The sequence below is a fragment of the Atta cephalotes genome (genome assembly GCF_000143395.1).
Source record: "Atta cephalotes unplaced genomic scaffold scaffold00018, whole genome shotgun sequence".
Classification (NCBI taxonomy): Eukaryota; Metazoa; Arthropoda; class Insecta; order Hymenoptera; family Formicidae; genus Atta; species Atta cephalotes.
The window spans coordinates 3,514,385-3,530,346 of NW_012130082.1; the positions used below are offsets into that span (position 1 = coordinate 3,514,385).

The 15,962-nt window shown below is 32.3% G+C and overlaps 3 protein-coding genes across 3 annotated transcripts; 1 reads left to right on the forward strand and 2 right to left on the reverse strand.

Moving 5' to 3' along the window:
* Nucleotides 1-4,376: 4,376 nt before the first annotated feature.
* Nucleotides 4,377-7,491, reverse strand: LOC105618764 (sorting nexin-6). The gene is made up of 10 exons (XM_012200294.1): nt 7,432-7,491; nt 7,046-7,261; nt 6,591-6,712; nt 6,376-6,512; nt 5,984-6,291; nt 5,716-5,898; nt 5,473-5,490; nt 4,793-4,856; nt 4,506-4,591; nt 4,377-4,427 (listed from the first exon to the last, which is right to left on the reverse strand). The coding sequence occupies exons 1-10, from the start codon at nt 7,489-7,491 to the stop codon at nt 4,377-4,379; spliced, it is 1,245 nt and encodes a 414-aa protein (XP_012055684.1).
* A 2,564-nt stretch (nt 7,492-10,055) lies between these two features.
* Nucleotides 10,056-13,575, forward strand: LOC105618765 (elongation factor 1-gamma). The gene is given in 9 exon segments (XM_012200296.1): nt 10,056-10,067; nt 10,195-10,344; nt 10,960-11,023; nt 11,100-11,242; nt 11,547-11,849; nt 11,989-12,021; nt 12,023-12,307; nt 12,387-12,539; nt 12,620-13,575. Coding segments are annotated over 9 exon segments (1,299 nt in total). The 3' UTR covers nt 12,776-13,575.
* A 251-nt stretch (nt 13,576-13,826) lies between these two features.
* Nucleotides 13,827-14,934, reverse strand: LOC105618766 (probable 39S ribosomal protein L49, mitochondrial). The gene is made up of 3 exons (XM_012200297.1): nt 14,839-14,934; nt 14,225-14,411; nt 13,827-14,101 (listed from the first exon to the last, which is right to left on the reverse strand). The coding sequence occupies exons 1-3, from the start codon at nt 14,932-14,934 to the stop codon at nt 13,827-13,829; spliced, it is 558 nt and encodes a 185-aa protein (XP_012055687.1).
* Between the last annotated feature and the right edge of the window lie 1,028 nt (nt 14,935-15,962).

A 15,962-nucleotide genomic window follows, 5' to 3' on the forward strand; every position in this document is an offset into this window, starting at 1 on the left:
CACACACACACACACACGCACACACGCACGCACACGCACACGCACACGTACATTGTGTACAATAAAATACAATATTTAAACATTGAAACAATCAAATAACCGAATAAAAATGTTAGAAAATAATTATAACATATTTATTTCTATATGAATAAAAATATGAAATAAATATGTTATAATTATTTTCTAACATCTTTTCTTGCTTGTTTAAATGTTGTATTTTAAGACCAGTCATATATATTAGGAATTTTGCAACAATTCTTTTTCTGTTGAACGCCGTTATGGCTCGCACGTTTCAAATCGCGCTATCGGCAGAGCAAATAAATCGATTTAGAGAGAGAGAAATGTTCAGTATGAATAATTTATTTTGTTAATATGTGATGTACGAAAACTTTCTTACCTTTTAATTTAAAAATTGCGTCATTCAAATACAGATATGGTTAGAATAAATGAATTATTCATACTAAATAATATCAACAAAATAGTTATTCATACCAAATATTTTTTTCAATATTGTCGTTCTACGCATTCCAACGACAAAAAGGGAAAAAACTTGATATATCATCGAGCATATCGTATAATAAATTTGACTCTTAATGTTTGAGACCGTCGAGTTGGGAACTACATCGTGCAATTTACAAAATTACTGCGCTACAGATCAACGATAAGTGCTTAAGATTGACGTTGGTGGCGATAAAACTAAATATCGCATATCTAATAGTACTGAGAAAAAAAAAATTAGTTGAAATATTAATGAGAGCCCTACAAAGCGTGTTTGCAAGTCGAATATACAATCAATTTGCATGTATTCGGACGTGATTAAATATACGCGCGAATATACGGAATATTCATTCTCGAATGAGCAAATCTTAATGTAGAATCGTGCAGAATGGAAACGGTGGATGAAAACGCGGATAACACGCGATGTACGTCGAGAGATTCAGCGAAATACAGCTGCGGAAATACAGGACTGCGGACTTATTTTCCATTCATCTTTTTTTCAGGTTTGCCTGCTTGCGTAAATACCAACGTAGATGCAAATAGACGATTCCTAAAATTCCATTTCATTCTCGATTATTCTTGGATATTAAATCGAGTTCTCATGGCGTGACGGTAATGAAACTTTGAAATGACTGAACCAAGCGTTTACCAGCGGCGTCTTGATATACCTGACAGATATCCAAATACTTAAGAGGCATTTGTATCTCTTAATATGTCTCTTAATATGTGACACTGCGACGAGTTGTTGGACGTCTTAAGTTTAGTCGAATTTAAAATTCTAACGCAACGTGCAGACTATAACTGGACTGAAATCTTATTCTTAAAAAAATTGCATACGAAAATTGAATACGAAGGAAATATACATGACATACTTTCTAAAACTGTTAGGCTCGGTTTCATCAATGTGAGATTAACTGTAATCTCGGTTTACTTTGCTATCTATCTTTTTCTAACTCTTAGAATTAAAAAAAGATAAAGAATAAATTGAACAAAGATTAGATAAGTTAATCTCAGTTACATTGGTGGAATCGGATCTCTAAGAGTGAAATCTTACTCTTAAAGATCGAAAAGTGAGCTCTTTTTCAAGATTGGCTCAATTTTCATACTTTAAAGTGAAATTTCACTCTAAAGAATTTAAAGAGCATACTATAGTATTTTCCTCCTTTTTTTTGCAAAATGTTTTAGACGCTCTGAAGTGATGTGTTTTCCCATATTTGATTAAATTTCAATTACAATATCACATTTTTTTGATAATAAACGAGTAGTCATTTCAAAACATTTATCTATATACTTGAGATCAAAATATACAATTAAATGTACGTTTAAACTTTTTTTGGTGTGATTCAAGCGGTAAGTTGAGCGTAAGAGTTTCTATAAATTTTTATATTACAAAATGATTTGTTTTATACACATGTAATAGAGATAATGGAATAAATATACACGGAATTGAGTCCGCGCGCTTATACCATTGATAAATGGAATAGAATCACGAGAATTTCAGAACATTCATCGACGTGTTTTTGTTCGCAAAACGTTCACGATTTGCGAATTTAATCGTCACACACATTTTTCATAGCGTAGAGTATGAGTAACGATTGTAAAATAAAAGAGCCATTCTCTCCTTCCTATCGCGAGTGTTTCAGCGGATATTACCTGTGAAAAATTCATCATACTACAAACGTACGTAATCAATCGGTGAAATATTCATATATCAAAGTTTGTTGAATAATGAGATCATCCGCCGTATGATCAGCAACATTCCCAATAATCAGTCATGTTTGAGTACCGCATGAATACCACAAATATTCTTGAATAAATGCCTCCAGTCGGAATTTGGCTAATGATAATTGGCCAATGTGCGAAATAAAGCCGAATTAAAGAAATTGACTGAATCGAACTTATCACTTCTCAAGTAGGAAATGGAATAAAAGCATTGTGTTTAACAGACTTGCGGGAATATATGCAGCATATTCCGAAACATCTATAAATTGCTCTTGGAACTTTACTTTAAAACGCGTAACTCATTAAAAAAAAAAGTCGAAACTTTTAGGTAATTTCGAAAACACGGGCGAAGTATTTGTATGTGGCGTATCTTGTCAGAGAAGCTCTTCCTGTTGTTAAGATATTAAAATAATGCTAAGAATTTGAAATATTTTAATTTCAAATTAAAAATTGGAAATCCCACATAATATCAATAGTCAAAGATAACAACAATAGTTCATTTTATAAAATAACTCATTTTCATAAATAGAGTAGAATCATTCGTGTCTTTTAATAAATTTTTTAGAATTTTGATACACTCATCATAAATACACAGATCATAAATATATGCATCTGTTGAACGATTGTCTAATTAATAAATCTGTAATATAATTTATTTATAAAAACTTGTCAAAATCGCTCACCTCGAGACACAGATGATACTGTCAGACCGAAGTTGTATTAATTATTGTTTTTGAAAGTATACGTTTGATTTATCGTATACATGTAATTTGATACATGCAGGCAGCAAAAGCGAGATGTAAAAAGAGCGAGACGTTTTTCAGCGTGACTTTTGCATACCAACGATATTTTCTATTGCGTCGTCTTTATTGTTCGTTATTGTTAAGATTATTAACTTTACGGTGTAACGATACCAAATTAAGACCGGCGTACGATAAACGGGATACGACGTTGTCCGCATCGCAGCGCGTTTATCTGCACTCACTCATAGGATATTTATAGGATCTACTGACATTAAAGATAAGACGATAATGTACGGTACATTATACGGTGGATTTCGAATTAATTCTTAAAGAATTAAACGATAAACTCTTACAATTTAATGAATTTCTCAGTATATGTCTGCAATCATGTATTATAGAAAAGAAAATGATTCGATTCAATAAAAACTTACGAAAATATTCGTGTGCAAATTATTTATCTCTGACGATTCTTACTTGATCTACGTAAGATAGACTTCTTTTTTTTTAATTTATGAAAAAGGGACGGTTAAACTATTAGACACAATTTGCACGATGAACAAAAATGGATATGAAGTGAATATATAAAAGAACATAAAAATACAGATGTTGCTTTACAACGCTATGATGAAAAGTATAATCGCACTTTATTATAAATCGTTTCAAGGTCCCCTTTATCATTGCTGCATTGTTTTGTTTCCTAATTCTAAAACGAACGCATTTATGAATAATTATTTGTCAGACTAGCGTATCGTCATAAAAATTTGGAAAGTTTATATATGAAAATCTAATTGTTTATATTAACTTTAATCATCCTGAGCTTTCATATTAGCAATCCCTCCTTCACAAAATTGTCCTAAACTTAAGCAATATAGTAATAACATGCTCATATGGATATATTCTTATTTATACATATATGTATATATATATATCTCTCTCTCTCTCTTTCTTCTCTTCTATATATATATATATATATATATTTAATATAGAGAACCTTCCTTATATATATATATATGTAACAGGCTCTTAATTCGAAGCTGCAAAGGGACTTGCTATATATAATATTTAATCCTTTTTTTATAATACAAATATGCGTTACTTTACTATAACACATGTATTATCCAAACTTTTATAAAATCGCAGTTTCTTACTATCTATCTAGTAAGCAAAACCAATAGTAGCACTTACATAGCATTTTACAGCTCAATGATAGTAAATATCAGATTTTCGAAGTCACTTTGCAGCTTAAATACAATACTTTATTTCCAAAGCACGATAGATCTAGTAAAATTTGGATAACAAAAAATATATAGTATTTTACAGTACCATTACATTACATTATTAATCTTAAATAAACTGTTATCTGCATACAGAATGTATGCACATAGGTTTGTCCATGGCAACGCTAAAACTAGATCACTCTTCCCGAAGTACAGATAAACATTTCTTGAGCAATTCTGCGTGAGACTGCGAACATAACGTATATATTCTTGATATGTTGCAAAGTTTGAGCATAATTTAAAAAAATAAGAACATTATACTCACTTTAGCATGTTTTATTTCCAGTTCTGTTAGCTCAATGAGATTCTTCTTAAATGCAGCTACTCGCCTAGTTTTGAAATCCATTAATTCTAAAAAATCGTTAAAAACATTAGTAACAATGTCACACTCGGAGAATAATCAATATCATTTTGTGAATGATATGACAAACGTTACACAATTAAAAAAAATAAAAAATAACGTTTTCTTTTATTTCATTTGTCTACTACAAAATAATATTGAATGAATTGACAATTTCCAAGTAAATAACATATATACTTATTTTCACTTACCTTCTTTTCCTTTATCAGACATCTGTTCAAATTTCTCACATGCTTCAGTTTGTGCTTGTTCCGCCTTGATTGATAAAAACATAAATTTAAGATATTAAAATGTTAAATATACACATTTTTATTTAAAACTTTCGATGCAGTTATGTAACAAAATATTCATCAGCAAAACTTATATCATTTCTACCATAAAAGTGTTATCAGATCATAAATCATCTAAATTATCTAAATTATCAAGACAATATACTGCATGCAACCGTCATTCATGCATAATACTTCTGATAACTTCCGTGCTGCAGCAATTAATTTGTGCCAATTTCCTTGTTTAATAAACGTAACATCTCCAGAAATATATATTTTACATATTAATCATATAAATGCATCTGCATATAATAAAAAAATAAAAGTTTTGCAATATTTTTATTTATATTTTTTCCAGCAAAAGAATCATAAAATTATCTTGCTATATTTTAAAAACTCATAAATATCATAAAATTCGTAATATATTAAATGTAAAATTCTAAAACAATTTCTTTTATTTATATATAATATTTATTAAATCTTGATTTTAATTAAAAAATTTTGATAATCTATCCGTTTAATGAAAAAGTTGGCAATAAGATCTAATGCTTTTTAAGCACTACAACGGAAAATATGTGTAGGACACAAACAACATGACACACCTCAGCAACCTCCAGTGCCTTGAAAAGCAAGAAAAATTGAAGTTCTGATTAGATGCTACTCATGACTGTAAACCATTTCTAATATCTAATAACTGCAGTTCAATTTAGCCACCATTAATTTAAATAAATGTTCATTTATATTTATTTCCTGCGTTCTATATTTTTGTATAGTATTTCATTATGATAAATTAGCCGAGATTATATAAATATAAATTTATGAATTACAGAAAAATGTGCACTTACTGCATGAACATCTTTGTTTTTGGCACGGGCTTTTTCAAGAGCACGATTCGCAGATTCGTATTCGTGTAAAGCTTTCAATCTTCTGAAAAGAAGTCTCTTAGCTGCGGCTGTATCTCTCATATAATAACGAAGAGTATCTGATAATTTTAAATCTTCATCCGATGCTACCCGTCCTTCAACTTTCTGTAAAAACAAAAGTATTTTTATAATAGATTTAATTTAATTAAAATAGAAATTCTAAAAAAAATATTTAGAAATGTATTCTCACTCGTAATTTCTCGAAAGTTTCGGCAATTTTAGTTAAAAATCTTTCCAGTTTTCCAGTATCTGTTGTAGCTAATTGTAAAAGATTAGTAGAAATCTTTATGTATGAATCCGCTACATCTTTGTGTTTAGATGTTTGACGATCCGCTAATCTCGTTGCTTCTTTTAAATTGTGATGGTAAGTTTGAAGGAATGTCATTTCTTGATCGAAGAAGTCGTTTACATCTTTTACAGTAGCTGACAAGTAATATTCATCGGTAGTTTTGGAGAACGACTTCACCAAACCACCGAACATTTCCATCTTATTCTTTCCTGCAAAAATAAACAAAACATAGTTCTATAAGCATCTTAATTTTTAGGTATTGTAATATTAATTGCAAAATGCAAAAACATTACCTCGTACACAAAGATCTTGATCGTACTCTAAAAAGACTCTCAAATTATGATCATTCCGAAAAACTGGATGATGTGCCAGCCTAGTCAAGAACATTTCATGCATAGCAACAGTTTTTTTGAATGTGGCTAAGTATTCCCTACAAAGTCACAAAAGTAACTTAATAAAATTAGATCCTATCCAATTTAACATATAATTCATATACAGAAATACTCACGCTTCTAGTTCTTGTTTCATTTTATTAAATTCTTCGCGTGTCATATTTCCTTCACCTTCACCAAGTTTTTGTAATTTCTCACGAGATGCATCAAAGTCTGGCCTTGGTGGACATGGTGGAATCTGTTATAATATAATATCGACATTAAAATATCAGTTAACTTTTAATATTTGAGTATCAAAAAGCACAATCATTTCTTTCAATTTTGTGTCAAACAAATGCCTTTTTCTTATATGATCATGTTTTACATTATAACTTAACTTTCTGGATAATTCAATAATAGTTAACTAAATCTTGATAATATTGTAGTAAAAACAAAATGCTTCAATATAATGGATCTATTTCTGGTATGTATCTGGCACTTCTTATGTAAATTCGTATGATTGTGTCTGACATTCAAATATCAAAATATCTATCAATGTCGGAATAATAATATCAGAAGATTCCACACATACAATGTAACCAGCATACTCTTCATTTTCCTCAAATCGATCATGGAGCCACACAAATTCTTCGTGCTGCCTTACAACCAGATTGTCTGGTTTTTGGAATTCAGGTAGAGTTGTTTTCGTATGTACAGTAAACTTGACTTTGTCCTTCTCGCTGAGAGCATCTGAGATGTCTACTTGCAGAGATTTATCCGAGAGGTCTATGGTATCAGCGTGAATTGTCTGAAAGAATCCCATCAACAGATACAACGGCGCCGAATGATTCCGAGAATGCGACAACAAAAGAGGGGAAGTCAGGAAAGGCGCATAGAACAATCATGATAATGTGCGTGTTATCAAACAGGCAACAAAAGAAGGAAAAAATATGATAAAAAGAAAAACGCCATAAATACCTTCTTAGGAGGAACGCTATTTAAAATGTCGGTGGTGTCACATATTCCGTCCTGCAACATTTTTCATGTATTAAAGAGCACAAGGCACATTCGAAGGAGGAGTAAATTTTGTAAGTAATTTGTGCCGATCGTTTACACGTCAAACAAGCAGACGGCCGGTCACCAATTGATAATAGGTTCCACCTACCATCATGGCGTCGACTGGCGTCGTCCCCTTGACACACAGTGGTTAACAGCAACTCGATTAATAGGATCGTCTCGCTAAATAATGTATGTACAACTGTGAACGCAGTGAGCAAACAGCAAAGAACGGAGTAAGCCGACCAGTTTCAAATAATCTTCGACATGTTAGATCAAATGGTGGACAATCTCTCATGATATTAACTGTTGAAACGAACGCCTCTAGTAGATATATGAGTAAGTTAAATCAAGATGGCGTCTCTTCCGCTAAATTTAAATAATTTTGTCCGATGCTGATAAGTAGTTTTAACATTCCTAAATGATCATGTATGTGCACACGTATATGAAATATAAATAATAATTGCACGCTTATTTTGATTATTGTACATTAATAAAAGACAAGTGGTAATGTAAAAAAATAAATATCTGACTCTACCAATTTTAAAATATCATTAATATATTAATTAAAAATATTATTAATATATCATTAAAATGTGATGTATTAGAATAAATAGGCAGATTGTAATTTTCTATTAAATTATTTTAATTTTGACGATACGAGCAAACCTATGCAATGATATATGTATTTAATTAATTATTTTGATGCATATTATACCAATTTAATACATCATTCTTTAAATACACTGCTGAAATTAAGATAATTTAATAGAAAGTTACAATATAGTTAACTCCCATATTAAGTGCACAATGTAAACTGAACAATAAGTGTTATGATAAGAGCATATTGGAGCATATTGGAATAAGCAATGCGAATAAATCTAGAGATGTTCACAGATTCTAGCCAGCGAATATTACGATCACATAATACTTTACGCATCTCAACAATTCCGATTAACATAGGAAACTTTTTAACAAGAGATACAATTGACAAGGGTCATTCTACCCTTGTTCGATAATTAGTAAGAAGCAAAGATAGAATAATCTTGTATTGATTTATGCCTCTGCTGGAAAGCTTACATAAACGATTATTAAGGATCAACTGTGATTGGTCAATTCTGCTGAATAGCAAATGCGATTGGTCAGTTCTAATGTTACAATCAATTGATTGATATGTTATGCATAACGCATAACATATAATGCATAAGAAAATGTATCAATCAAAGTTCCTTCGTTTCCTTTCTTTCCATAAAATAAAGAACTCTGATTGATTGGATTTCTTATATCTTATGTGTTATGCAGTAATAAGTTTTGCACTAGGGCAACTGTCCCTATTAGTGGGTTTTTGCGTTTCAATAAGTCATAAAGAAAACTAGCACAAATAAATAAGAAAAAATATTTTTTTTTAAGTTAAATTATTAATGTATACGATACCGAAGATAATATTTTATTTTTTGAATATTAAAGTTTTAGTTTTAAATATTTTTCGAAAGATATGAAGAATTTATGTGAATCCAATAATACGTACCGCAAAATTTTAAGCTTGTCCCTATTAATGTACTCTGTATTAGAGCTGAGAATGACACGTTGTGTTATGAGTGTACCTTGAAATAAATATAATTGAAATAATGATTTATGTAATGTATTAATATAAACAATTAGCTTAAATTTATTACCTGTTTCAGTAACTATATGTTAAAATGAGTTAAATGTGGATAGGCACATAAATTGGGAGCACATTAATAAGGCCATCGTCGCTTAACTCGGAATCTCATACGGGCAATAGTTTTGACACTGCAAATTATGAAAAGCCGGTTGTGGGGATAAAATTTACTCCTATCGCCCGTTTTTTACCAATCAGCGTCCAATGTTAGAGCGCTGTTGCTTGTATGAGGATCCGGACTTAGAGGACTCACTAATAGGAACAAAAACATATTTTCTATTTTTCAAAAGCACATTATAAAGTATTAATATTTTTTAGATTAAAGAAATATTATAAAAAAAACAAGAAAGTTGAAAAACCGATATTGATTGCAAGTAGATAAAATTAAAGCTACAATATTTAATAATTAATTTAGTAATAAGCAAATTAGCTAAAAGGTACCTTAATAGGGACCTTAGTTAGAGACAGTTAGTTAGTAGTATGTAGTTGAACATGAGTAGTATGTCGACTGTTTTAATGTTTTTTTATAAAAATGTTTTAATAAAAAAAAATCACAGTAATAATGAATAATAATGAAGTAATAATGAATATCTACATAGATTTGAGTGCATTTCGAGTTACGCATGAAGTATATAATGTATCATTTTATCTTTCTTTATTATTCAATGAACCACAAAAACAAACATTGCATAATGCGCTTCATGCGTTATTCGGAACGCATCTTTTATGACATGTTCAAACTAAAAGTGCCTAATTTCAGGTGTGAGGGCGCAACCAGCCGAGAGTATATTCTAGCATCGTGACGTACTTCGCGCGATGCGCGTTTGTTCAAGTAGGGCGATCTTTACCGGCCTTCTACTTCCTCTTCTCGTGACTTGATACAATGGCGTCCGGAGTAAGTAACTTTCACGCGGTTTTTCACCGGTTGGCATCCGCGCCGTGAAGCGCCAACGCTGGCGACGGAATGTCAGAAAATAAAGCCTATATAATGCGTTATCTGCCCCACTGTGAATTTCTTTCAGATTCTTTACACGTACCCGGAAAATTTCCGAGCCTACAAGGCCCTGATAGCGGCTCAATTCTCTGGCATCCAGATTAAAATTGCCGACGACTTCGTCTTTGGCGAGACTAACAAAAGCGAAGCGTTTCTGAAGAAGTTTCCGTTGGGAAAGGTAAGCCGACTCACTCGCGTTACCTTCGTTCGACTTCTGTAGAAATTTTTTTTTATTTTATGCAATGTAAAATTAACACACTTTTTCTGTCGTCACATATGACAGAGACTGTAAAATACTTTGTCAATACTGATACTTTTGGTTTATAATAAACTCATGAAGTACCATTCAGGCAATATTCCTTTATTATATTTCAATTGTTTTCATATTTAAAATATGATAACAAAAATGTAGCGAGTCATATGGTATGGTTAGAATTGGCGCTCATATTCTTATTATAGGAATAGTAGATCTGTGTGATATAAATAAAATAATAAGATGATTAATTTTTTTATATCAGAAACAAGAAAAAGTGAATGAGAAAAAAAGAAGAGTAGGAAAGAAGGATGGGGTGGGGGTAGGAGCAACTTTTCTCATTTTTAGCTGTTATCTATAGGTATGGTTAACGCGATGCTGTAAACGCTTTGAAGCGTTTTTTAATTGGTCAGTTTGTAAAATTCTTTCATCTAATTGGTCCATCAAATGCTTCAAAGCATTTGTAGCAAGACTTTGACCAGCCTATATACATTGTAATATAATAGGACATATTTTTCAATATATATAAAATTTTTTAAGGTCCCAGCATTTGAAACATGTGATGGAAAATATATTACGGAAAGCAATGCAATTGCTTATTATGGTAAGACTTTCTTAAAAAAAAATTATGTATTTTTCCTTAATATCTGTTTATTTAAACATGTGCGTCATATTTATAGTGGCTAATGATCAATTGAGAGGGAAAACTGATATTGAACGTGCATTGGTTATCCAATGGCTAGGATTTGCTGATTCTGAAATTCTTCCTGCCAGCTGTGCTTGGGTGTTTCCTTTACTTGGAATAATGCCATATCATAAACAGGTATTACTGCAAATTTTTTTCCATATTGCATTAGGTATTTGATTTTGCATACATGATTTCATGTATCCTCCTTCAAAGGCAAAATTGGCACAACATAGCCATTCTTTGTAACACAGAGAGGTAGATTAAAGTTTATGCATATAATATTTACATAAAAAGCATATGCGTTTAAGAGGCATGTGCTTTTATAATACTATATATACATACATTTATTATTTGATACAAATGTGCATGCACATGTAAAGTTATGATATAAAATGCTAATGTAACATTAGTTAATTGAATTTATATGATTTTCTTTTAGACTGTGGAGCATGCTAAAGAAGATATATATAAAGCACTCACTGCTTTGAACTCTCATTTGCTTACACGGACTTACTTAGTAGAAGAACGATTGACTTTGGCGGATATTTGTGTAGCTATGACATTGTTACACTTGTATCAATATATTCTTGAACCAGAATTACGTAAGCCTTACCAGAATGTAAATCGATGGTTTCAAACGGTCATTTATCAACCTGAATCCATTGCTGTAATCGGTGCCTTTAAATTGGCGGATAAGACTATCGAATATGATCCTAAGAAATTTGCAGAAAATCAGGGAAAGGTTAATATATTAATGGAAATATATAATAATTGTAACAAAAGAAAAATTAATATATAGATAATATATAAATATATAGATTATATATATATATATATATATATATATATATATATATATAGTAAATTATTATCTTGTACAGAGTTCGAAAAAAGAAAAGAAAGAAAAGGAATCTAAAAAAGGAAGCTAAGGAGTCTAAGAAAGAATGTAAAGTTGTAACAGAAAAGACTGCAGCAGTAGAAGATGAAGCTGATGCAACAGAGGAGGCTTTAGCCGCCGAGCCGAAAAAAAAGAATCCCTTTGCTTCGATGCCTAAAAGCTCATTCGATCTTGATGATTTTAAACGATTTTACTCCAACGAAGATGAATCTAAATCAATTCCTTACTTCTGGCAAAAGTTTGATTCGGAAAATTATAGTATTTGGCTTAGCGAATATAAGTATAATAATGAATTAACGAAGGTATGCAGATGTTTGAGAAGTATTTCAAATTTGAAAAATATACTTAATCATTAACATGTGTGTTTTTGTGTTTATGTAGGTTTTCATGTCCTGCAATTTAATCAGTGGTATGTATCAACGATTAGATTCATTGAGAAAAGGTGCATTTGCTAGTTGCTGTATATTCGGGGAAGACAATGACAATACGATCAGTGGCATTTGGGTCTGGCGAGGACAAGACCTTGTTTTTACAGTAAGTTTTATAGAAGCACTTAAATGGAATATATAGAAGATATTTGTGTTAAAATGTAAAAATATTTTCTTGTTCTCTAGCTGAGTCCAGATTGGCAAGTGGATTTCGAATCTTATAGTTGGACAAAGCTTGATCCATCTAAGGAAGAAACAAAGACATTGGTCGAGCAATATTTCAGTTGGGTTGGCACGGACAAAGAGGGACGTAAATTCAATCAAGGAAAAGTTTTCAAGTAAAATCTTGCATCAAATAAGGAGACAAAATAAAAACAGAAAAATCTATTCGAATGAAATAAATCTAAAGAAATGATAAAATATCAGAAAAGATTTACATGCGCTCTTTAAAAACCCTGTATTTAAGATAATCACCTGATCTCTTTTGCCTAAATACATGTTCCTTTCTCTCTAAATATGAAATTTCTTGTATCCATATAGGCATATATTGCTTCATATGTATTTTTAGTTTCTAAAATATATACAAGATTTTATCGTGTATATACGTGTATGTACATATATGTGCACGCACATACGATATATAATATATAAAAGTACATATTAAGATTTATATATCATTTGGAAAGTTTTAAGAAATTATTTATTTTCATCTCGATGACACGATATTTTTTTTTATTTATCTCTGTCATTTTTACAAATTAATACGAGCTGTTAATTCAAATTGAATGAATCTCGAATAAGAAGATATACATGCACAAGTAGAGAAAGATATCCATATTATGCACTCTAGATTAAGTTTATGAAAAATGTAATAATTTTATTACTAAGGATCGTTTTATATATACATATATATTTGTTGCAGTGATTTAATTTGGAATTCATATGAAAGATACTGTATCTTGATTTTGATATTTGTATAATATTCATATTGAGAGTTAATTAAAAATTGTTATATATGCAACATATATGTACTTAACACATACTTAACGCATTTTAAAAAGAAGTATGAATAATTTCTTTGATATTGTGATACAAACGTGTATTTTCACAGAAATAAATTGGATATTGTTAAAGTCCTAAAATTATGCTTTCTATTTTCCCCAATAAGTAAAAATATTTGCAAATGAGGAACATGAAATACGACTCTATAATTGAACAAGAAAACATTTACTTAACATTAACTTGCAAATCATTTTTACAAGGCATTAGGATAATTTTGCGAGACAATATTAAATATATAATACAATAACTTATTTTGTAACAAAGATTCAGTATTTATTATATATTTATTATATATTTACAAAGTATAATTTATTATGGAAACCAGTTATTTTTAAAAACCTTTCGTATTCATCCATTCTTTAACACGATTAACATAATCACCTTTAAGTTTAATTAAACCCGCGAATTCATTTATCTGGCTGGCAATTCTATGTCCCGTGCATTCTTGTATATATTGCTTCATGTCTTGTTCTAAAATCCATATATTTCCTTGAATTCTATTAATTTCTGTAACTCTTTTAGTTCCTCTGGGATTTCTGTACAAATACACAGGCTGCATGTAATTTTTCGTACGTTCTATGAAGTAGGGATTATCCTTAGGCGAAGCTGTTAAAATAAGAAAAAATCATTACTCCGAGATGAAATTTCATGTATTTTTGATGCAAAAAATGAAACATATAAATGAAATATATTTTATAATTATATTATATTATTTTATAATTATCGTACCAGATGCTGGTTTATAGCCAGATGGGAATTTATTTCCAATAGTTGGTGGATTAGGTATAATTTTGTATGGAAGTAAACGCTCTACATATTTCCATTCGTTTTCATCTTTGGTAATCTCATAATCTGTGTAATCTTCAGGCGTCTTATATTTTGAAGATGATTTGTAACTACTCCATCTCTGTTGAATCTAGAAATAACGATGAAAATGATTTGTGGGAAACACTTCACATTTTTTATCATAATCAACTTTGTTATCAATTTGATTAAATTTTGCATTATTAGATAAAAAATGTCAAAAAGTTTGCATTTTTATCCTAGACTTATAAAAATTACAATTTTCATACACATTTGTAAAAATAAATAACAATATGTATCACTTTATTTAAGATTCACCGATTAAACAACTCGTCGCTAAATAACTCGTTCACTATTAAACAACTCGTATAATTGTAACATACAGGAAATCTTGGGAGAATTGAGTCGAAAACTACAAACAAAATTGACGACTACGCAAAAGATTCTTGAACGAAATTGTTCCAATTATCCCAAGAATAGATAATGAAAGAAGGACATAAAGAATTGCATGAAATCGTCTGGAGAAACCCGATACATACCTGAGAGACTCGCGTGGTCGTGACACGATTCAATAATTGTACAAAATTCGAGACCGCGACGAGGTTACCGCATGCGAGAATCCGAAGGGTCGCCATTTTGAAAACTTTAGTAAATAAGGGTCGGCGGCCATTGAGATGAACACCGTACGGACGAGACGGGCGCGGACGCGGACGCGTCCTCCCTCTCCCTCCTCTCTCTCTCTCTCTTTCTCGCCTTAACTCGTCACTATTCGTCAGTGTTCGTCACTACAGCCGAGTTGGGCCGAGTCTGGACTGTCTGGAGGTCTGGACCGCGGCGAGTCTCGTATCGCGGGCAACCGCGTGCCAACTCGCGGCGTTATCGTGACATTCGTTTTTTTTCGTTGGGGTATCAGGCCCGCGCGGGTCACTATTGCCGTCGACGACATCGACGGGTAGACGGTGATCAGGCGACGAGGTAGGTGAATGTGAACGTGGGTCGTGCGTGCTCGCCAACGCCAGCCAGCGCTCGCCACGCTACGAGCTACGGTGTGTGCTTACGGTGTACAAAATCCGCGCTCTGTAAAGTACTGTAACCTGTAACGCGGGATCAGTTAGCACGCACGTACCGTAGCGTTTCATTTCCCGACCCGAGTCACTCGAATGGTGGAGTTGGAGGCGGGGTGACGCGAGGTGGTGACGCGACGCGGCGGGATAAAGTGAAGTGAAGTGATTATCGAAGTGAAGTGAGGTGTGAATGTAACTAGTGGTCGTCGTTGTCGCTACTCTCCCAGTAGCCGGCGTCGCGACGACCGACGTCGCTCGACAGTGCAACTCTCTTCCAACCCGCATCATCGTTGTCGAGAGTGTCGGTGGCGCAACCGCATCAGTGTCTACCATCACGACCGGACCGAGGGTGGCAAAACCCTCCCCTCAGGTGAAACTTTTAACCTAGTGAAAACTGACGAGACCCGCGGCAGGCAGGGTGCGATTACGACCAAGCAGAGCAAGTAACGCCTTGTTATCGCGAACGGACTATGCTCCTGGGACAAGTCGCACGCCACGGCCGTCAGGTGGCGGTAGCCGGGAAACAGTGGGACGGCGCATAGACACCCTGCAACGGGACTGTTCTTTCCACGGGGATTGTTGTTCGCGTTTACTCGCGA